The sequence below is a fragment of the Otolemur garnettii genome, unplaced genomic scaffold, assembly GCF_000181295.1.
Source record: "Otolemur garnettii isolate 467f Iridium unplaced genomic scaffold, OtoGar3 scaffold00144, whole genome shotgun sequence".
NCBI classification, from domain to species: domain Eukaryota; kingdom Metazoa; phylum Chordata; class Mammalia; order Primates; family Galagidae; genus Otolemur; species Otolemur garnettii.
Window position 1 is genome coordinate 541,975 of NW_003852539.1, and position 22,460 is coordinate 564,434.

A 22,460-nucleotide genomic window follows, 5' to 3' on the forward strand; every position below is an offset into this window, starting at 1 on the left:
CTACTGACTTTTCTTTTCTTTCTTTCTTTCTTTTTTTTTACTGTTAGAAACTTGGCAGGATCAAAGGCTATTGACTTTAAATGTTCTCATCCAGTGAATGTGGATGGAAGAGGCTACCAAAATCTGGTGCCATTACATATATGAATCATCAAACTGAGCCCACTTGTTCTGACTCCATACTCATCAAATATCCATCAGATTTTGATTTGACTTCCTTAGCTCTCTACAGGAAGAAAATGCACTGTTCACTTGAACACCTTTAAGTGATATTTTAAATTAATTATTACAAAAGAATAATTAATTAATGTTCTGATTTTATCCAATAGCTTTGAAAGTCTGGTTAAATGTAAGTTTATCTCTAAGACATAGATCTATTCTAGGTGAGCTAAGATATCAAATTTTGGAGCTTGAAACCCTGAGGGCCAAGCATTGGGTAAATTAATGCCACGGTCCTTTAATAAAGTTCTTGTGGGTCGAGACCCACAGGTTGAGAACTGCTGCCCTAGGAGGACTTCTGGGAACCAGCTCACCAGTTTTCCTTAGGCAATCAGCTTGAGGCAAGGCACAGTGGCTCATGCCTATAATCCCAGCACTTTGGGAGGCAGAGACAAGAGAATTGCTTGAGGCTGGGAATTCTACTATAGTCTGGAAAATGGCAAGATCCCATCTATACAAAAAAATAAAATTAGCCAGGCATAGTGGTGGCCTAGCAAAGTCAAATCAAAATCTGATGGATATCTGGTGAGTATGGAGTCAGTACACCAGTACTCAGGAGGCCAACGTAGGAGGATCCCCTTAGCCCAGGAGTTTGAAGTTGCAGTGAGCTATGATCATGCCACTGCACTCTAGCCTGGGGGACAGAAGAGGACTGTCTTAAAAAAAAAAAAAAAAGAAAAGAAAAAGAAATAAAGAAATCAGCTTGCTATGAGAACTGTATGTTTTCTTTGAATTTTTCAACCAGTGGAAGCAAAATACATGACAGTCAGAAGGTCAAGCTCTAGAGCAGATAGACTTGGATTCTTCCACTTCCTTGATGTTGGCAAATAATGTAAACATTTCGGACTCATTTATGTAACCTCTCTAATGCCTGTTTTCTCATCTAGGTAATGGCACCACTAATATTACTGACTCACTGTATTGTTTAATATACACTGAGTATTTAGTGAAGTGCTAGGAATGTACTCATTAGGAAAAAATAAGAACTTAGATTTAAAGCCTATAAAATTAAGATAATTTATGCTAGTTCTAATTTGTTTCAGAAACATTGGGAAAGTAGTTTCCAGAATTAACTGTCTGGCAAACTCTGGCTAGAATACTTTTGACTAGCAGAAATTAAGTCCTAAAGGCCATAAACAGCCACAAATGATATCACACAATACTTATGCCCAATACAGCTCACACACCCATAAAACAGGCTCTCACAGATTTTACTTACCATTTATAAGCATTCTAAAAGTCTGGTAGCTGCTTAAATGTGTACTTTCTGAGGTGTAAGAAGCTATAGCACACGCAGATAGCTGCTAGGTGCCAGATATTGTATCCTGACAACAAAAGTGGAGACTAAAAACACACATACGCACATGAATGAAAGAACAGAATAATCTATAGCCATCAGTTGGTCAAAGAACCCTATATACAGAAAGAGGTTCTAAAATAATTTCTGCATATTATATAGCAGAAAAAAATCTGTCTAAAATGCATTCTCTTGTCTTCTTAAAGAAGTAATTCAAATCATGTGTATACTCGAATCATTTTTAAAGTATGCATTATCAGCCTTCTGAAGTTGGTTTACTTATGAGTACAAAAGCCTCCCTCTGAGGATCTCAAAAGTAATTTCTGGAACATTTTTGTACTGTTGGTGGGACTGCAAACTAATATAAGTGCTTTGGAAAGAAATATGGAGAATCCTCAAAGAACTCAAATTAGACCTCCCATTTGATCCTGCAATCCCATTACTAGGCATCTACCCAGAAGAAAAAAAAATCATTTTTAGCATAAGGACATTTGCACTAGATGGTTTATCACAGCTCAATTTACAAGATGTGGAAACAACCGAAATGCCCACCATCCAGAAATGGATTAATAGAGTGTGGTATATGTATACCATGAAATACTATTCAGCCATAAAAAAGATGGAGACCTTACCATCTTTTGTATTAACCTGGATGGAGTTGAAACACATTCTTCTTAGTAAACTATCACAAGAATGGAAAAGCAAGTATCCAATGTACTCAATATTAATCGAAGCCAGTAGATGATCTAATATATACCCACACAAGAGAACAACTCAATTCAAGATGGAGAAGGAGAGGAAAAAAGGAAGGGGGAAAAAGAGGGAGGGGGAGAGAGAAAGAGGGAGGGGGAGAGAGAAGAAAGGAGGGGATTGGTGTGTGCCTACTTAATGGGCACAATGTAAGGGTATATGGCACACCTAGGGGTGGGACAACTACTACAAAAGGGACTCTACCTAACAAGCACAAGCATTGTAACCTAATTGTTTGTACCCTCACATTAATCTGAAATTTTTTTAAAAAGTAATTTCTGCAAAGGTATATATAGGGAAATCTTAATTTGTATAAGAAAGAACCTATAAAACAGGCATAAGAACTTAAGTGTAGCTAGAAGTCAGTCCTTTTATTTCTTCTACAGGCAGATCTCTAGTAAATAGCAAAATCCTTATTTAAAAGCATCCCATGTCTGTCGACTTTTCCCCCACTAAAATGAAGTACTTTGTCCATTAAACTTCCTACCAGAAATAGAAACTGCAGCACATCCTGCCATCCCCAATTCTGTCTGGCTACAGCAAACACCAACAATTAATCAGTTTTTTTTTCCCTGCTGAGCCTAGATGGAGCTTAAGAACGCTTTACAATAAAGTGCATCAACTGATGAGCTTAGTTCAGATTTTAGTTGCTATTTTGTTACTATTCAGGCCATGGTTATAAAATTGCTCAAGGAATACACATGAATAATTATATTAAAAATGGTACTTATATCCACAGCCAGTCAGAGGAATTGGCCCCAGTCCGGTCACGTTTATTGCACCTACCTGAGAACAACTGTCATCTGAACTATCCTCAGAGCTCTGAAACCGGAGGAGGCTCTGATTTATGCGGCTCAGCTCTTCTCTAAGCCTCACAATTTCCTCAGGCTTCATGGTCAACTGCTGTTCTTTCACATCTTCATTCTGCTGTGAGCCCTCCTTCATCAGCCCCTCTTTTGGGCAAGTGCCCTCCTTTACTGACTCCTCTGGAATTTCCTTCTGCTTACTCTCTTCTAATTCAGGACTTGGTACAAATATAACAACACAAATCTATCAAAATGTTGATTATAGTAGTAGAATAGGAAGGAAAAAACCTACAAGTCAAGAAAGTACCTCAAGCAAGATTTTCAACTTGAATTCTAGAGCAGAGCAGTTATTCTTAAAAATAAACTTTTAAAACAAACAAGTCATGCTTTTTTACTCACATTCAGAAAGATGAACCATCATAGATTTTTGTTTTTCCAGACAGGGTCTCACTCTGTCACCTGGGCTACAGTGCAGTGGCATCATCACAGCTCACTACAGCCTAAAACTCCTGGGCTCAAGCTATCCTCCTGCCTCAGCCTCCCAAGTAGCTGGGACTACAGGTGTATGCCAGCACCCCTGGCTAATTTTTCTTGTTTTTTTTTTTGTTGTTGTTGTTATTGTTGTTTGTTTATTTATCTATTTATTTTTGTGTGACAGTTTCAATCTGTTGCCCTGGGTAGAGTACCATGGCATCATGGCTCACAGCAACCTCAAACTCCTAGGCTTAAGCAATTCTCCTGCCTTAGCCTCCCAAATAGTTGGGCCCACAGGCACCTGCCACATTACCCAGCTAATTTCTCTATTTTTAGTGGAGATAGAGTTCACTCTTACTCAGGCTGGTCTCAAACTCCAGAGCTCAAGCAATCCACTGGCTTCAGCCTCCCAGAGTGCTAGGATTACAGGTATGAACCACTGTGCCCAGCCTCTTTGTTGTTGTTGTTTTAATGTTTCTATTTTTTGTAGAGAAAGGGTCTTATTCTTGCTCAAGCTGCTCTCCAACTCCTGGGCTCAAGCAATCCTCCCTCCTTTCACTCCCAAAATGCCAGGATTACAGGCATAAGTCACTATGACTGGCCCATCACATACTTTTATTTATAGCCAAACAACAAGTTTAAATGAATTTTATACTTTTTCAACTTGTAATATGGTATTGATCAGACACAGGTTATAAAGATTTTAATAAGGACTAGGCACTTTAGCAGACACTGGGGCTACAGGAAGACATGATCTTTGACCCAAGAAACTTTCAATTTAGTGAGAAAAAAAGATAAGTGAACAAGTGATTAGATTAAATGAGTAATAAGTAATAAGAGGCCTGATAGTAAGTAGGCACAGCTAAAATGTAAAGGTGGAAGTATGTATAAACTTTTATGTGTATATGAATACTGGGGGTGGGTAGCATCAGCACAGATGAGAACATGAAAAACAAAGGTGTTACAGGATGACTTAAGATGTTTAAAATTTCAGAAGCAAAAGAAGAACAGAAAGGATTATTATTATTATTATTATTGAGACAGAGTCTCACTTTGTCTTCCTGGGTAGATTGCCATGACATCATAGCTCACAGCAACCTCTTGGGCTCAAGAGATCCTCTTGCCTCAGCCTTTTGAATAGCTGGGACTACAGGTGCCCACCACAACGCCTGGCTATTTTTAAAGATGGGGTCTTGCTCTTCCTCAGGCTGGTCTCAAATTCCAATCCACATACCTCGGTCTCCCTGGGTGCTGGGATTACAGGTGTGAGCCACTACGAGCAGCCCTTTTAGAAAGGATTATTCTGATGCCCTGTGGCAAGGAAATAAATCGAGAGATTCTTGTAGTAATCCATGTAGTAAACAGTGACTGGAACTAGGATGGATTCTGGAGATATTTAAAAGACAATATTGATATTCTTGTCATTTACTGGATGTGACAAGTGAGGAAGAAAAAGGAATCATGAATGACCCCTGCATCTCTGATTGGGGCAAATGGACAAATGGATATGAGGCTAGAAGAGGAATGTGGATACAGACTGAGGAGAGGTATGTGGTGAGATACAGAAGGACATCAGTAGAAATTCTGGGGTTGGATAAGGTAAGCCAGGGAGAAAGGAATAAAGGAGAGCAGGAGGATCATTGACAGAAGACTAAAAACTTGTAAGGAACAAGCCAAGGAGGCTAAGAGCTACAGAAAGCAAGAGGAAGAGTACTTCAATGGGTACAGAGCATGGATGAAAGGGAGAATGAACACAGGCATGATGATTTCGTTTTTATTCTTTCAGTGTTAGATTTTGTCTGGGTACCATGAAGGCTAGCACAATATGCTTCATTGATTATAGTAGTGCTTAAACTCTTTAGGAAGGCAATTTGGAAATACAGATAATAAGCTATAAAAATTTTCATACTCCTTGACTAATTACATGCATGTACCAATGAATTTGCTGCAATAGAACAATTCATAAGAAGTAAAAAGCTGAATGTACAATAATGCTCATAGAATATTATTTAAAATAATAACTAAATGGAGACAGAAAAGTAGCTAAAATAATTAAAGATAATTTGGCTTGAAAGTGATATGAAGATTATTAGTAGGGTGGCGCCCGTAGCACAGTGGTTATGGCACCAACCACATGCACCAGGGGTGGCAGGTTCGAATCCGGCCCAGGCCAGCTAAACATCAATGACAGCTGCAACAAAAAAATAGCCAGGCATTGCAGTAGGTGCCTGTGGTGCCAGCTACTTGGGAGGCTGAGGCAAGAGAATCACTTAAGCCCAAAGAGTTTGAGGTTGCTGTGAGCTGTGATGCCACAGCACTCTACTGAGGGTGACATAATGAGACTCTGTCTCAAAAAAAAAAGGATTATTAGTCAACATGAAAAATATTTATCAAAGTGGAACCTGTGGCTCAGTGAGTAGGGTGCCAGACCCATATACCAAGGGTGGCAGGTTTGAACCCGGCCCCAGCCAAACGGCAACAAAGAAATAGCCAGCATTGTGGCAGACGCCAAGTAGTCCCAGCTACTTGGGAGGCTGAGGCAAGAGAATGGCTTAAGCCCAAGAGTTTGAGGTTGCTGTGAGCTATGACACCACAGCACTCTACCCAGGGTGACATAAGACTCTGTCTAAATAAATAAATAAATTTTTAATAAGATAATAATAAATTTTTCCATTCTCTATAAATTTTCCTTTTCCTGCCCCCATTTAACATGTGTTTAGTAGATGCTAAACAAATGTTAAGATTGGGAAAATGTAAACATATACTTTGTATTTTCAAAAATGGAGAAAATGAACTTTTTCTTCCAAGGAGATGAAGTAGAAAAATACTTTTCCTCTACTTTTCCCACTAAGTACAACTAAAACCCCTGAAAAAATATATAAAAAGACTCTGAAAAGTAGAGAGAGAAAGGCAGACCAGCTAGGGAACTCAAGACCCCTGGGAATAGCATGGCTGCGAGTTTCCTGGGTGTTCCTTTTGCCTCATATATCCCAGATTTGGTGCTGAAGAAGACAACAATCCAGACAACACCAACAAACACAGACAAAACAAAACAAGACAAAGGCCTCAACAAAAACCTGCTATTTTTAGCCAAAGAATCAGGAAAGGGGATAGTAAACCAAGAATTAAAACTCCAGAGAACACCACAGAAAAAACTGTGGCCCACTACAACCTGTGCCAGCAAAGGTCAAATTGGGAGCTTAGATTTCCATCCTTATTAGGGACCCCAACTCTACCACTGGGACAGTGTCAGAGAAGACCAAGTAGGGAGCAGGGAAACTAGCTCCCCTACCTTGCAGTGAGTGCTGGGGAGACAATGTGGTGAGTCTAGAATTCTACTCCCTCCTAACAGTGAGGAGGTACCATTCTCCCTTTCTACCGGGGTGTTGTGAGAGGAGGCCTAGTGGAGAATCAGGACTTTCACACCACCCAGAATAACAAGACCACCCTCAGTGGAAGCTAACTGGTGAGCAGTAACAAGGCATTCTGCTCCCACTCAGACGAGTGCTGTAAGTGGAGGCCTAGTAGGGAGTGGCCCTCCAATCTCACCAGCCAAAATAAGAAGCCCCTCCTTCCTTGGGTATCCATGGAAGCTGAGTGAGGAACTGGAACTTCTACCCCACATGGCAGTAATAAGGCAGTACCCCTACCCAACACTTCCTCTATTGAAGTAGTATTGGAAGAAGCCAGCTAGGCAGAAGGGTTAAAAAGATCTAGAGTCTTGTAATTTTATATTTTTATTTATTTATTTGCAGTTTTGGCCTGCAGAACCTGCTGCCTCTGGTATATGGGGCCAGGGCCCTACTCCTTTGAGCCACAGGTGCCCAGTGGGTAGGGCACCAGCCCCATATACCAAGGGTGGCAGGTTCAAACCAAGCCCCAGTCAATTGCAACAAAAAATAGCCAGACGTTGTGGCTATTTATAGACCCAAGATCTAGAGTCTTATAACACAGTACCCCAAATGATTGAATTTCAATCTAAAATCACTCATTATACCAAGGACTAGGAAAATCTCAACTTGAATGAAAAAAGGGCAATGACAGATGCCAAGATGAAGAGGTTAGAATTATTTGACAATGTTGTTAAGTAATCCATCACAAAAAAATCTTCAAGTAATTATGAACATACTTGAAACAAATGAAAACATAGAAAGTCTCAGAAAAAAAAGTCTCAGCAAAGGAATAGAAGATGCTATATATAAAGAAGAACCAAATGGAAATTTTAGAACTGGAAAACACAACAGTCAGGCTGGGTGTGGTAGTTCATGCCTATAATCCCAGCTCTGTTACCCAGGCTGGAGTGCAATGATGCAATTATAGCTCATGATAGCCTTGAAATCCTGGGTTCAGTTGATCCTCCTCCTGTCTCAGCCTCTCGAGTAGCTAGGAATGCAGGCATATGCCACCATACCCAGCTAATTTTTAAAATTTTTGTGTAGAGACAGGGGTCTTGCTATTTTGCTCAGGCTGATCTCGAACTCCAGAGCTCAAGCAATCTTCCCTACTCTGCTTCCCAAAGTGCTGGGATTACAGGTATTGCCCTTATTTCATTCAAGTTGAGATTTTCCTGTAGATGTACAAAAAAAGGAAGGAGGTGGCATCTGTTGCTCAGTGAGTAGGGCTCTGGCCCCATATACTGAGGGTGGCAGGTTCAAACCCAGCCCCAGCCAAACTGCAACAAAAAATAGCTGGGTGTTGTGGTGGGTGCCTGTAGTCCCAGCTACTTGGGAGGCTGAGGCAGGAGAATTGTCTAAGCCCAAGAGCTGGAGATTACTGTGAGCTGTGATGCCATAGCACTCTACCAGGGTGACAAAGTGAGACTCTGTCTCTAAAAAAAAAAAAAAAGAAAGAAAGAAAAAGAAAGGAAAAGTGAGAATGTCAACATCTCTAATTAAGAGTTATTATAATCTCTTTATACTTCTCCATGTCTTCTAAATTTTCTACAAAAAGCAAGAAAAAAGTTTAAAAATGTAATCAATTAATATATCAAAAGACAAACTCTCTGGAGAATGCTTATAACTAATTTTTCTTTTCTTTTTTTTAGAAACAGAGTCTCACTTTGTTGCCCTTGGTATTTGTTGCCCTTGGTAGAGCACTGTAGCATCACAGCTCACAGCAACCTCTAGCTCTTGGGCTTAGGCGATTCTCCTGCCTCAGCCTCCTGAGTAGCTGGGACTACAGGTGCCCACCACAACGTCTGGCTATCTTTTGTTGCAGTTGGCTGGGGCCAGGTTTGAACCCACCACCCTTGGTATATGGGGCTGGCGCCCTACCCACTGAGCCACAGGTGCTGCCCATTTATAAGTAATTTTCCAACTCATATTATTTGGAAATGAATGTCAAATTCCCATAATAATCAAGCCAAATAAAATGTAACCTTCTCAAATAGGTGATGTGATATGGGATTTTCTCAATTTACCAGAGTTTCTCTTTCTCTTCCTTTGGACTTTGAATCTCTACTTCCAAAATTGGTACTGTAGATACAGGATCTTTACAGATATTTTCACTTGTAATTAAATTAGCAGTTGCAGGTTCCCCCCCTAAAGTAAAATGATTTAATTGTTCAAATTCTTGTAAAAGCTTCAAGACCTGTAAAGGTAATGAAAAGACAGACATTCTATTTTGCATACTCTTATGTATAGCAGTGAAAACATACAGTCTCAAACTATCTCCTTATTAGATATTTATTAATTGCAAAGAGAAAAGTATCTCTTTACAGTGGAGAAATCTAACAGACAGCACCTTTACCAAATAATCAAAGTTAACATCACGAGTGATGGATCAAAAAATGTCACATCCCCTGATAAAGTATACGGAAAAGGACATAACATCATTTCTATAGTATTCCTGCCCCCAAATGGGTAACCTTGATTATACTGTGAGGAAACATGAGACAAATCTAAACTGAAGGGCATGCTTCAAAACAAGTGGTCTGTACTTGCTATGCACTGTATGTCTGTTCCCTCACCATTCACACGTTGAAACCCTAACCCCAATGTGATGGTATTAGGCGGTGCCTCCCTCTCTGTTCTTGGAGGGGTCAAGACACAATGAGGAAACAGCTGTCTGTAAAACAGAAAGCACTTTGGGCTTCCCAGCTAACAGAACTGTGAGACATAAATGTATGTTTTTAAGCCATCCAGTGTAAGGTGTTATGTTCATAGCAGCCTGTACTGACTAAGATAGCACTTCTCAAGAATATCACAGTTGTGAAGACAAAGACAGTATAAGGAATGGTTGCAGATTAAAGGAGTTATAGAGACATGGCAATTAACTGCAATGTACAATCATGAGTTGCATCTCAGGCTAGGGAAAAAAATCATTCTTTTGCTACAGAGTGGGACAATTGGTAAAAGCTGAAAAGGAGTTGTAGATGAGATGATAGCACTGTGTCAATGTTAATTTCCTGATTTAGAGACTTGTACCATGGTAATATGTTATTGTTTTTAGTAACACACATGAAAATATTCAGGGGTAAAGAAGATAATGTTGGCTTGGTGCCTGTGGCTCAAGTGGCTAAGGCACCAGCCACATACACCTAAGGTGGCAGGTTCAAATCCAGTCTGGGCCCGCCAAACAACAATGATAGCTGCAACCAAAAAGTGGCCGAGCGTTGTGGTGGGAACCTGTAGTCCCAGCTACTTGGGAGGCGGAGGCAGGAGACTAACTTTAGCCCAGGAGCTGGAGGTTGCTGTGAGCTGTGACGCCACTGCACTCTACCCAGGGAGACAGCTTGAGGCTCTGTCTCAAAAAAAAAAGAAGATAATGTCTCCAACTTACTCTCAAAATGCTCACAAAAAGGACCTCAATTTGTGTGTGTATGTGTGTGTACAAGGTCTGACAGTTAAGTTCGCAAACTTACCCTAGGAAAAGTGCTACATACCTCGTTGCTAAATATCACTATGGTCACCCTCAAAGTACTCCCCATGGAAAGCTATGCACCAAATGCCAGCACCCAGTCCACCATTCAAAGCAATTTTGGAATTCTTTTTTTGTGCAATGGCCATCAAAGCTGTTGTCGTATTACCCCTGATGTCCCAAATGTCATCAAAATGTCTTCCTTTCAGTATTTCTTTTATCTTCAGGTAAAGAAAAAAGTCAGTGGAGACCAGATCAGGTGAGTAGGGAGGAGGTTCCAATGCAGTTATTTGTTTTCTGGCTAAAACTTCCTCACAGGGAGTGCCATGTGAGCTGGTACATTGTTGTGATGCAAAAGCAGTGAGTTTTTGGTCAAGATTTTCAGTTAAAATTTTCCTGTTTCTCTATTGATGTTTACTTGGTCTGCTGTGCTTCTCACAGTCAGTCAACAATTTTGATGCACAATTCAATGCAATATTTCCATTGGTTCTGCTTGTTACTGGCCACCTTGATCTCTATCAGTGACACTTTCTCTCCCCTCAGAAAAACATTTAATCCACTTGTATACTGCAATATTTTTCCTAACATTATCCCCATAAACTTAGACTAATATGTCCCTGATTTCACTTCCAGGTTTGCCAAGTTTAACAAGAAATTTATGAATGTTTGTTCATTGCTCTAATTCAAGTTCTGACATTGTTGTGATGACACACAAAAACACGTAACAATAATGAACAATGTTCAGCAAGATACCACCATACGTTGACATGAACACAACTGTGAGACACTGACACACCAAGGTTATGAAACCTTACCAAGTTGTTTGTATAGTGCTGCCAATATAAGTGCACAGTGGCAAGTTTGCAAACTTAATTGTCAGAACTCCCAGAGAGAGAAACAATGATAGGGCAAACATGATACATGTTAACATTTAGAGGGGTAAAAGTATATGGGAATTCTCTGTACTTCTGTAATTTTTTGTAAGTCTGAAATTATTTCAACATAACAAGTTTAAAAACCAAGAAAGACCCAGATTACCAGGATAGTGATGCAGATCTCTTGATTTTTCTCACCTCAGTTCATTCTTTGTGTTAATGTTTCCAATGATATTTTGAAGGACACGGTCCTTAAATTGAACAATATGATTATACCTTGCTGACAAGGTCCCACAAAGCTTAGATATAGGTTATGCCTCACATATATAGACCCTCTCAGGCAGCAAATCCTGTGTTCTGGATCCTTCCCTCTGTGTACCACATGCTATCTATGTCCTGTACCAATTCCTCAGGAATCTGCTCCTAGGGTAACAAGGATACTCCATAGGGTATCCTCCTATGCATAGGATAAATTAGGCTTTTAGCTCTCCACCTCACACATGGTATTAAAATATAACCTAATATATTTAAACTGCTGCGCTCAAGCCTTTGCTCCTTGATCTTTAATCTAATCAAAAGAGTGATTAAGGAAGGGAATTTTCAGCCAAATGAAGATAGTTATAACTTAATAGATAGGACTCTAGAAATCACACTATCAGCAACCTCTTCATCTAGTGTAGTACTAGCCTTGGTCTGGCAACCATTTTTTTTTTTTTTGTAGAGAGTCAGTCTCACTCTATTGCCTAGGCTGGAGTACAGTGGCTATTCATAGACATGACCATAGCGTCAAATTCCACTGGAGCCCTGAACTACTGATCTCAAATGACCCTTGCTGGCAGCCATTTTTATACTTGAAGAACAAACTGGGACCAGGACATTTAAACATTTTCGTAATTCTGGTGGTGCCTGTAGCTCAGTGGATAGGGCGCCGGCCACATATACCACCAAGGCTGGCAGGTTCAAACCTGGCCCAGGCCAGCTAAACAACAATGACAACTAACCCCTCCTCCCCAAAATAGCCGGGCATTGTGGCAGGCGCCTGTAATCCCAGCTACTTGAGAGGCTGAGGCAAGAGAATTGCTTAAGCCCAAGAGTTTGGGGTTGCTGTGAGGTGTGATGCCACAGCACTCTACCCAAGGTGACAGCTTGAGACTCTGTCTCAAAAGAAACCCCAAACTATTAACAATTTTTTTCCTAATTCTAAGTATAACCTCAATTCTCAGTGTAACTGATAAAGATGCCTTGCTCCCAATATTTAAATTAAAGACCTTTAAGTATATATTTTACATTACAATATGTGCTCCAAAAGTGAAATTGGTGAGAGAGAAGTTGACATAAAGTAAAAAAAATGCACAGATTAAACCTATGTGGCAAGTACTAGTTGAAGTCTGAATATTTATCCTGAAAAAACACAGCTTGACTTGTAACCCATACTATATGGTAATTTATTTTATAATAATAAAATAAACTTTAATTTCCAAATCTCTCACTTAAAATTAATTTCCTTTTATCCTTTTATGCTTATAAAAGACATGTTAAATATTACAAATTTAAATACTTAATAATTCAGTCTCACCTTTGTTTCTAATTCAGAATTTTTTCTTTGTAAGAAGTCATATGCTATTAAAAAATGGTCTCTGCTTTCCACTGTTCCTGAAAGACTCTGAATTTCATTATATAGGGATATGAGTTCTGATTTTGATTTTTGCAATTCCTGATTAAAAGATAAAGATGTTTAGTACAATAAAATAAGACGATTTCCTCATAAACAGTATAATATTACCAAAAAGGAATCTTGAAATGTTCCTGGTAGATTTTTTTGTTTTAAATATTCCAACCTATCCTTCTAGCACACAGATTCCTTTCTTAGTTAAAACAAAGTTTACTTAAATCAATTAATTAAACTGAACATTCTTAGTCCCTATCATTCAAAGGTTGTAATATTGGGTTTCTAAAGTTATTCTTAAGTTTAATCAAGGCTTACATAGAGGTAAATTCTTCAGTAACTCTTGTATTAGTTATACTATCTGTTTTTAAAGTGCATCTTTAAAAAAATTACCTTTTATGGATCGATATGCTATGTAGTTTACCTTTCACTACCTATGTGACAACCTATGAGAGGGTTGCTGAAACTAAGGCATAGAGAGCTTAAGTGACCTGCCAAAACTCACATAGCCAGGGAGTTGTTAAACTGAGATTCCAAACTCATGTCTGTCTGACTTCAAACTTTGTGCTTATTTTTTTGTTTTTATTTTTATTTTATTTTATTTTTTGAGACAGACTCTCACTATGTTGCTCTCGGTAGATTGCCATGGCATCACAGCTCATAGCAACCTCAAACTCTTGGGCTTAAGTGATTCTCTTGCCTCAGCCTCCTGAGTAGCTGGGATAACAGGCACCTGCCAGCTATTTTTTGGTTGCAGTTGTCATTGTTGTTTAGGAGGCCTGGGCCAGGCTTGAACCCACCAGCCTCAGTGTATGTGGCAGGCGCCCTACTCACTGAGCTATAGGCGCCAAACCATTTTTTTTGTTTTAAAGGTGATTCTTTTTTTTTTTTTTTTTTTTTTTTTTGAGACAGAGTCTTACTTTGTTACCCTTGGTAGAGTGCTGTGGCATCATAGCTCACAGCAAGCTCAAACTCTTGTGCTTAAGTGATTCTCTTGCCTCAGTTTCCCAAGTAGCTGGGACTATAGGCACCCGCCACAATCCCTGGCTATTTTTTTGTTGTAGCTGTCATTGTTGTTGGGCAGGCCTGGGCTGGGTTCAAACCCACCAGCCCTGGTGTATGTGGTCGGTGCCCTAGCTGCTGAGCTACAGGTGCCAAGCCTAAAGGTGAATTCTTATTCTGTTGCCTGGGCTGGAGTGCCATGGCTATTTACAGGCATGATCATAACATAGTATAGCCTTGAACTCCTGAGTTCAAGTGTTCCTTCTGCCTTAGCCTCCTGAGTAGTTTAGGACTACAAGTGTGCACCACTGCACCCGGCATAAACTCTGCATTCCTTTTTTTTTTAAGATTTTTTTTGTTTTTCCAGACAGAGTCTCAAGCTGTCACCCTGGGTAGAGTGCTGTGGCATCATGGCTCACAGCAACCTCCAAACTCCTGGGCTCAAGGGATTCTCCCGCCTCCACCTCCCAAGTAGCTGGGAATACAGGTGCCCGCCACAACACCCAGCTCTTTTTTGGTTGCAGCTGTCATTGTTGTTTGGTGGGCCTGGGCTGGATTGGAACCCGCCAACTCAGGTATATGTGGCTGGCACCTTAGCCGCTTGAGCCACAGGCACCGAGCCAAACTCTGCACTCTTAACTACACATTATGCTGCTTTATTTAACAATGGATATCTAGTGACTTAATCATCTAAGATTTCCTCTAGTCTTCTGATTTATTTTTCAGGATCAGATGTGGATTTTAATCAAATTTTTATACTGATGAGATGGGATATACAGTGTTTGGTGGAAGACTAGGGGCTGAAAATCTGTCTGGGGTGCCTAGAAAAGGAAAAGGTCATATAAAATTTACTTTAAGAGAGGTACTACTTGGTATTTTCCCAAAGCCTTGATATCAGAGGGTGAGTTAATGCCAGTGACAAAGGCTTAGGCAAAAAGGCAAGAAGATAGGGTGTGGCAAATGATATAGATCTCCCATCTCATTTCATTGAAAATTCTTGTAGGTCATTCACATGATATTTGGGCCATTGCATTACCACCCATCCTGAAAATTAGTTAAGTGTCACTGTCCTCTAAACTGCTGATCTAGATTTTCCTGAACTTACTTCCGAGTCTCACTTCAGAAAACAGGCTGATTATGTTTCCTCATGATCTTTCCAAGATGACAGGATAAGAGGTTAAAATGAGAGACAGTCCATGACTCAATTAATACTCTATGTATGAACAATCAAACATTTGCTAATTAAAGGATTCTTTGGATAGTGCTGGAACTCAGCTCAGGGAAACAACATAGCTATCCTATTATTATTACAGGAAGTCCCCAGGTTATGAACAAAATAGGTTCTGTAGGTTTGTTCTTAAATTGAATTTGTACGTAAGTTGGAACAGGTACATTTAACTATTAATATCTTCCATTCGTAAGTGTGAATTGTATGTCATTTGGATGTTTGTAACTTGGGGACTTACTATAATAGTCCCAGTTCATAGTGCAAGTTGTAGGTAATTAGGATTTTTATTTTTCTGAGACAGAGTCTCACTCTGTTGCCCCAGGCTAGAGTACTGTATAGTCATAGCTCACAGCAACCTTAAACTCTCGGGATCAAGAGATACTTTTGCCTCAAGCTCCTGAGTAGCTGGAATTACAGGCAGCCACCACAATGCCTGGCTAGTTTTTCTATTTTTAGTAGAGATGGGGTCTCCCTATTTCTCAGGCTGATCTTGAACTCCTAAGCTCAGGCTATCCACATGCCTCCATCTCCCAGAGTGCTAGGATTACAGGCTGAGTCACCACAAGTGGCCATTAAGTAGGATATTTGTAATTCAGGGACTGCCTCTACTAGAAATGCATATATTCTGTAGTGCTATGAACTTAATTGTGTCCCCCCTCCCTTAAAATCCATATGCTGAAGCCCTAAACCCCAATATGACTGTATTTGAAGATAGGATTGATAAGGAGGTAATAAAGGTCAAATAAGGACATAATGGTGGAGCCCTAACCCAATAGGGTTGGTGCTATTTATAAGAAGAGGAAGAGACTTGCTTTCTCTCTCTGTCATGTGGGGACACAGTAAGAAGGTGGCCATCTGCAAACCAGAAAGGAGAGCCCTAAGAAGTGAATTGGCCTGAACCTTGATTTTGGACTTTTGAACCTTATACAGAACAGTGAAATAATTAATTTCTATTATTTAAGCCATACAGTCTGCAGTATTTAGTTATGGCAGCTCAAGCTCAGACATAGTTATAATTTATTTTAAAACGATAACATGAAATACCTAAATTGGAACTACAGCAAGAAGAAAACAATACCCTGAATGGCAATACCTCACTTTTAACTTTCAAAGCCTTCTGCATAGTATTAAGACCAGATGCCAATTTCATTCTCCTTTCTCTCTCTTCTGATGACTCACTTTCAAATATTTCAATTTTTTCTTGACTCATTGTCAGTATCTGTAAAAAGCATTTTTATAATTAATTCCATATATAATAGAAGTGTATCCTACAAATTCCAATAAAAAATAATTTTCTGCCCAACTCAATTATGAAGTTATCTAGATTTACAAACCTATAAAAACTAGTTCATGGTATCACAGCTCATAAGATAATGTGTTTTACTCCAAGCCTATTTACATAACTGTAAAATGTAGTAATGCTTGGTTACCTACCTGATAGCATAGTAGGAATAAAATGTGATTTTCAAGGTATTTTATAAAAAATAAGCACCTACCAAATATTAATATATTATTGAAATCTTTCCAAATTACTTGATAATAACTGGAGTAATGATAGTAGTTGCTGTGTATTGAGGGCTTGCCATGTCAGACACCATGGTAAGTACGTTACACATATCATTTCATTCTGTTTTTCCAGGAATCCTCTGAGTTTAAAATTATTATTACATTCTTTTTGTAGAGGAGGTACATGAGGTGTGGATATATTAGGAAATTTGCTCAAGGTCACATAGTCAGCATTGGGATTCAAACCTAAGTCTAACTTAAAAGCTCTAATTTTAAATATCATTCTATTCAACCTTGCCAAAGTGCATTTTCTCTTGGGTATCAAACCCTATGAGGAAATTAAACTGGGATCAAAATGCAACTTAGTGAACACAGTTAAAATTGAGCCAATTCCCTTGGTGGTCATATTATCATCACATGGTGGACCCCTCTCCACTGTAAAAGCACATCTGTCAAGTGCACTAACTGCATGTGGTTTGGTCAATTAGGAAGCAGCATGAAATTGACACATCTGTACTCTATAACTTGGGAAACGCAGGATGATATGCTGGAAAAGAGCCCGGCCAGTCCTATTCTGTTTACCAAAAGTGGGACCTGGAGCTAGTTACTTTACTATTCTTAGCCTCAGTTTCCTTATATGAAAAATAGGGATAATGATGCCTGGACGTAGATGGGCACCTTACTCATAGAAAATGCTCTGTAAATAGCAGTTTATATTGTTATTGGATTGTTCCAAATTTTCACACTTATTCTTTAATGAGGCAATACCTTTCAAATTATCCTTACAATTTCAACATAACTAGATTTATAGACACAGTCTTGCTCTGTTGCCCAGGCTGGAACACAGTGGCCCAATCATAGTTCACTGTAAACTCAAACGCCTGGGCGTTTGTCGCCCAAGTAGCTGGGACTATAGTTTTGTGTCACCATATCCTGCTAATTTTTTTTTTTTTTTTGGTAGCGATGAGGGTCTTGATATGGTGCACAGGCTAGTCTTGAACTCTTGGCCTCAAGCAATCTCCCTGCCTTGGCCTCCCCAAAGGGTGGGATTTCAGGAGTGAGCTACCACACCTGGCTCCAAATACATTTTTAATGGGTTCCTTTCTAACTCTAATTACTCCTAGGGAGACTTTTTGTAATCATAGATCATAATCATAGGATGTAGATTTACCATTTTTAGAAGTGTGCTTTCTCCTTTTGACTATTTTCAGTAATTCTTGAGCATCTTTTGGGGTCTGCCTCACCTGTATTAGAAAATGTAACTGAAAATTATCTTTTTGTTTCTTACCTCATTCAAATCTTGTACTTTAATTGTTTCTTGATCTTTCATACTGGTTTTCTTCTATCTTCCTATATTACTGATAACTCAGACTCTAAGATGGAAATCTTCATCCAAATAAATCACCAGTTAAAATACACACATTTTTTAAACACTAAAAAAATAAGCTACATTTCTTAAGCATCCTTCCCTGAGGCTATACCCCTGAATTCTCTTGCTTCCACAGTTTCACCTCCTATCTTGTCTTGGATCCTTTGAAGAGCTGCTTTATTATGGATTTGAGCCTTGGCTATTGTTTGGCAGCTGGGCCAAGGGAACAAGTGCTAGAAAAATACACTACAGAATCTTTATTGTTCTGAACTAATCAGCTGCTAATTTACCATTTTTATGTTTAATGTTGAATAAAATAGGAATAGCAACCCCAAGCTGATGAGTTGGAAAGAATGGGAAATGCTACTAGAAAAATATGTAACTTTTAAAATTCTGCCCATCCAGTAGTATGGACAAAAGACCTAGTGAAGAAACATGTCAACTTAGCAACACTACACAAGGATATGGGGAAGGACATGTTTTCCTCTAGGGCAGCCTCTCCCTCTTCATCAGCCACCATTTACACTGATCAATGATTCTGCAAATTCATACAGGATAATGATGCAATCAACACTCAGGGCAAGAATCCCTTTACCCCACCCTCACACCACCTGAGATGCTTCAGTACAAAGTAGAAGAAACACCTCAGTTGTCAAAAATTAAAACTCCCCTTGTTTTCTTTGCATTTTCTTGGTGTAAGAATAGCATGTATTTTAATACTATAATTTTTAAAAGATTGCTTTTCTAAAGAATATATTTTTGAAATGGTAGTTTGTGGCACATTAAATACATTTAGGACTTGAGGCAGTTTATGTCCTTCATGAGACCAGTGACCAAAGTTTAAAGCAGAAAAACAGAGGAAAGGGATAGCAAATAATGTAAGAAATGAGGAATGGGATATGGAAATCTCGGGGTGTGGCTGAAGGGAGTCTACCTTACCTGTCAGCCAGCAGTAAATAAAGACAAGGACTAAAGAATGACTTGTTAGTGGATTGTCTTATTGGCATAGGGTAGCCACCAACGACTCTGGAGAGCAGTGTAACAGCTCAGAATTTTCCATTTTCAACGTTCTACTCTCTGAAAGGTAGAGGATCATCTGAGGCTCTAAATTGTGCCTCCCAGGCACAGTATGACAACTTTTCTTGCCACCACCCACCTGCTTACATGGGGCTATGTCCTCTCACAGGCACAGTCAAATGTAGACACTGTTAAGAATAAAACACAGGTATTATGCTGCCTAGTCACCCTCACTAGCTGGAGTCAGTTTATGTGCTCAGTGCTGGGCATGCTACAGTCCCTATGAGTTATAATAAATCCCTTATATAAATCTCTTCTATAAATCTCCACAGCAGTTGGTATGGTGTAGAAACTGAGCTCTAGGGCCAGATAAACCTGGATCAACTCCACGCTCTAGCTCTTACTTTGGTCAAATTCCCTTAAGTTCTCATAAATATGAAATGGGAATTCTCCTATTTACCTTGGGGAGGGCTGTTATAAGGATTAAATGAGACTATAGTACATCTAGAACAGATCACAAGGCACATGACAGATGCTCAATATATTATGGCTACTATTATTCTAGCATTTCTTTTACTTTAAGCTTTTCTCTGAGAACATGCATACTAAAAGCATTAACATGGTCTATTTAGTGATCAACCTCTCTGGACATAAAATGGGTAAGGAACGCAGTCATATCTTTTTTTTTTTTTTTGAGACAGAGCCTCAAGCTATCCCCCTGGGTAGAGTGCCATGGCATTACAGCTCACAGCAACCTCCAACTCCTGGGCTCAAGCGAGTCTCCTGCCTCCGCCTCCCAAGTAGCTGGGACCACAGGCGCCCGCCACAACGCCCGGCTATGTTTTGGTTGCAGCCGTCATTGTTGTTTGGCGGGTCCGGGCTGGGGATTCGAACCCGCCACCTTAGGTGTACGTGGCTGGCGCCTTAGCCGGTTGAGCTATAGGCGCCGAGCCAACGCAGTCATATCTTAAGGAATCTGCTTGGTATAAGGGCGGGATTTGGGGGATTATTTTTACTTTTTAAGGAAAGGCTTCTCCCTTTTATTTTCAAAAGAATTCTTTTTTTTTTTTTTTTAAAGGGCATCTCGTCATTTATCAGAAAGTTTTTACACACATGCACAGTACACACAAAGCCAGTGTTGTGACGCTGCACTTTCATGGAGCCAGATATTTTCAAAAGAATTCTTATGGAAAAACCTTCTTATACAGTGCCCAGAACTGGAGGTTTCTGTGATTGATAGGAAAGTAGAAGACCTAGAGCTTTGAATCTGTGGAGCATCTTGGAACACTAGTTGAAAACACCAGTGGTAAAAAACCTGGGTTTTATAGTCAGGTTGTGATTTAGAATCTTGACTTACACATTTATGAATTTGTGATCTTGGTATCCTCATCTGTTAAGCAGAGTGAACAACACCAATCTCCCAGAATTTCTATTTACATCAAATGAGTTCTCAACTCCTGAACAATCATTACAATATTGTAGTTATTTGAGTATTAGTTTCCATCTGTATTAGACAACATTCTAATACTATGGAGATTGTAATAGACCAATAGGAGATTTTATACATATGTAAAATACCTACTTAAAATATACATTCCTCTTTCAAGGCCAGGGAAAAACTAATGTCCTAGCTCAAGGAATCTGGCAGAAAGAGCGATTTCTCCCATCTTCCACATTTTTGTTCCATTCAGGCCCTCAACCAAATAGAAGATGCCCATCCACATATGGGTAGAGCAATCTGTTTTGCTCCACAGATTCAGAGGTTAATGTCTCCTGGAAACACCTCACAGACACAACCAAAAATAACATTTAATCAGATATTTGAGAATCTCATGGCCCAGTCAAATTGACATGTAAAATTAACCATGATACTGTCCTTTTACTTACTTTTAGTAGGACAGAAAATAAAGTACAGTTGTCCCCCCTTACCTGCAGGAGATAACCTAAAACTATCGTTGGTTTTAAACCCTCTATATATAGTTATCCTTTGGTATTCAAGGGGGAGTGATTATAAGATCCCTGCAGATACACAAGTCCTTTATATAAAATGGTACAGCATTTTACATATAACCTATGCGCATCTTTCTGTACACCACTACTTTTTTTTTTTTTTTTGGAGACAAGGCCTTGCTCTGTCACTCAGGCTGGAATGCTGTGGAATGATCACAGTCTACTGAAGCCTGAAACTCCTGGGTTCAAATGATCCTTCTGCCTCAGCCTCCCAAGGAGCTGGGACTACAGATGCTTGCTACCATGTCTGGCTAAGTTTTTAGTTTTTTGTAGCGATAAGGTCTTGCTATATTGTTCAGGTCTTGAACTCTTGGCTTCCAGCAATCCTTCCTCTTAGGCTTCCCAAAGTGCTAGGATTATAGGCAATGAGCTCCTATACCTCGCCCCTCCTGTATATTTTAAATCATCTTTAGATATTTTCAATCCACAGTTGATTGAATCCATATATGTGAAACCTTCACATACAGAAGAACAACAATCCTGTTTCTTCCTATACATACATCCCTATGATAAAGTTTATCATGATAAGAGATTAACAACAAATAATAAAATAGAACAATATACTATAATAAGTTATGTGAATGTCATCTATCAAAATATCTTATTGTACTATACTCACCCTTCTTCTTGTGATGATGTGAGATGCTATAATACCTTCATGATAACATGAAGTGAATGATGTAGTAGGCATTGAGATGCATTAGGCTATAATTGACCTTCTGATGATAATGTGGGATGTAGGATTATCTGGTTCAGTGATCCTGGATCACCCATAATTACTGCCATAATGATGTTAATGGTCTGATGTCAGGAGCAAAGGTGTTGATGACCAACAGTTAGGTAGTATGTACAGTGTGGATATGATGATCAAAGGGATGATTCATGTCCTGAGCAGAATAGCAGGGGGTTTTCACCCAGAACATCATCGAATTTAAAATTTATGAGCCTTCATTAAAGATTAAGAGAGAACTTTGAAGCCAAAATCTATTTAGTTACTTCCTCTTTCTTCAAGAAATGACTTTAAATGTCATTTCAGGCTCAGCGCCTGTAGCTCAAATGGCTAGGGTGCCAGCCACATACACCAGAGCTGGTGGGTTTGAATCCAGCCTGGGCCTGCCAAATAACAACTACAACCAAAAAATAGCTGGGCGTTGTGGCAGGTGCCTGTAGTCCCAGCTACTTGGGAGGCTGAAGGAAGAGAATCATTTAAGCCCAAGAGTTGGATGTTGCTGTGAGCTGTGACACTACAGCACTCTACCCAGGGTGACAGCTTGAGACTCTGTCTCAAAATAAATAAATAAATAAAAAGTCATTTCAATCTAATTGATTAATATTCACTGAGAACCTATTCCAGTTTTAAAGATTTCTACTTGTAGGCTCGGCGCC

At 39.4% G+C, this 22,460-nt stretch overlaps 1 protein-coding gene across 2 annotated transcripts in view; it reads right to left on the bottom strand.

Annotated features, from left to right (window-relative positions):
• CCDC30 (coiled-coil domain containing 30) overlaps nucleotides 1–22,460 on the bottom strand; it is a 129,169-nt gene that overhangs the window by 51,559 nt on the left and 55,150 nt on the right. The window contains exons 1-4 of one of the 2 annotated variants that reach the window (XM_003799010.2): nucleotides 16,266–16,391; nucleotides 12,853–12,990; nucleotides 8,963–9,132; nucleotides 3,050–3,287 (exon numbers count right to left, since the gene is read on the bottom strand). The exons of the other annotated variant lie outside the window; for it this stretch is intronic. Of the exons in view, the coding sequence (XP_003799058.1) occupies nucleotides 3,050–3,287; nucleotides 8,963–9,132; nucleotides 12,853–12,990; nucleotides 16,266–16,382 (663 nt within the window). The 5' untranslated portion in view covers nucleotides 16,383–16,391. Of the gene's footprint in view, nucleotides 1–3,049; nucleotides 3,288–8,962; nucleotides 9,133–12,852; nucleotides 12,991–16,265; nucleotides 16,392–22,460 lie in introns of those variants that run through there. 2 annotated transcript variants of the gene reach the window in all.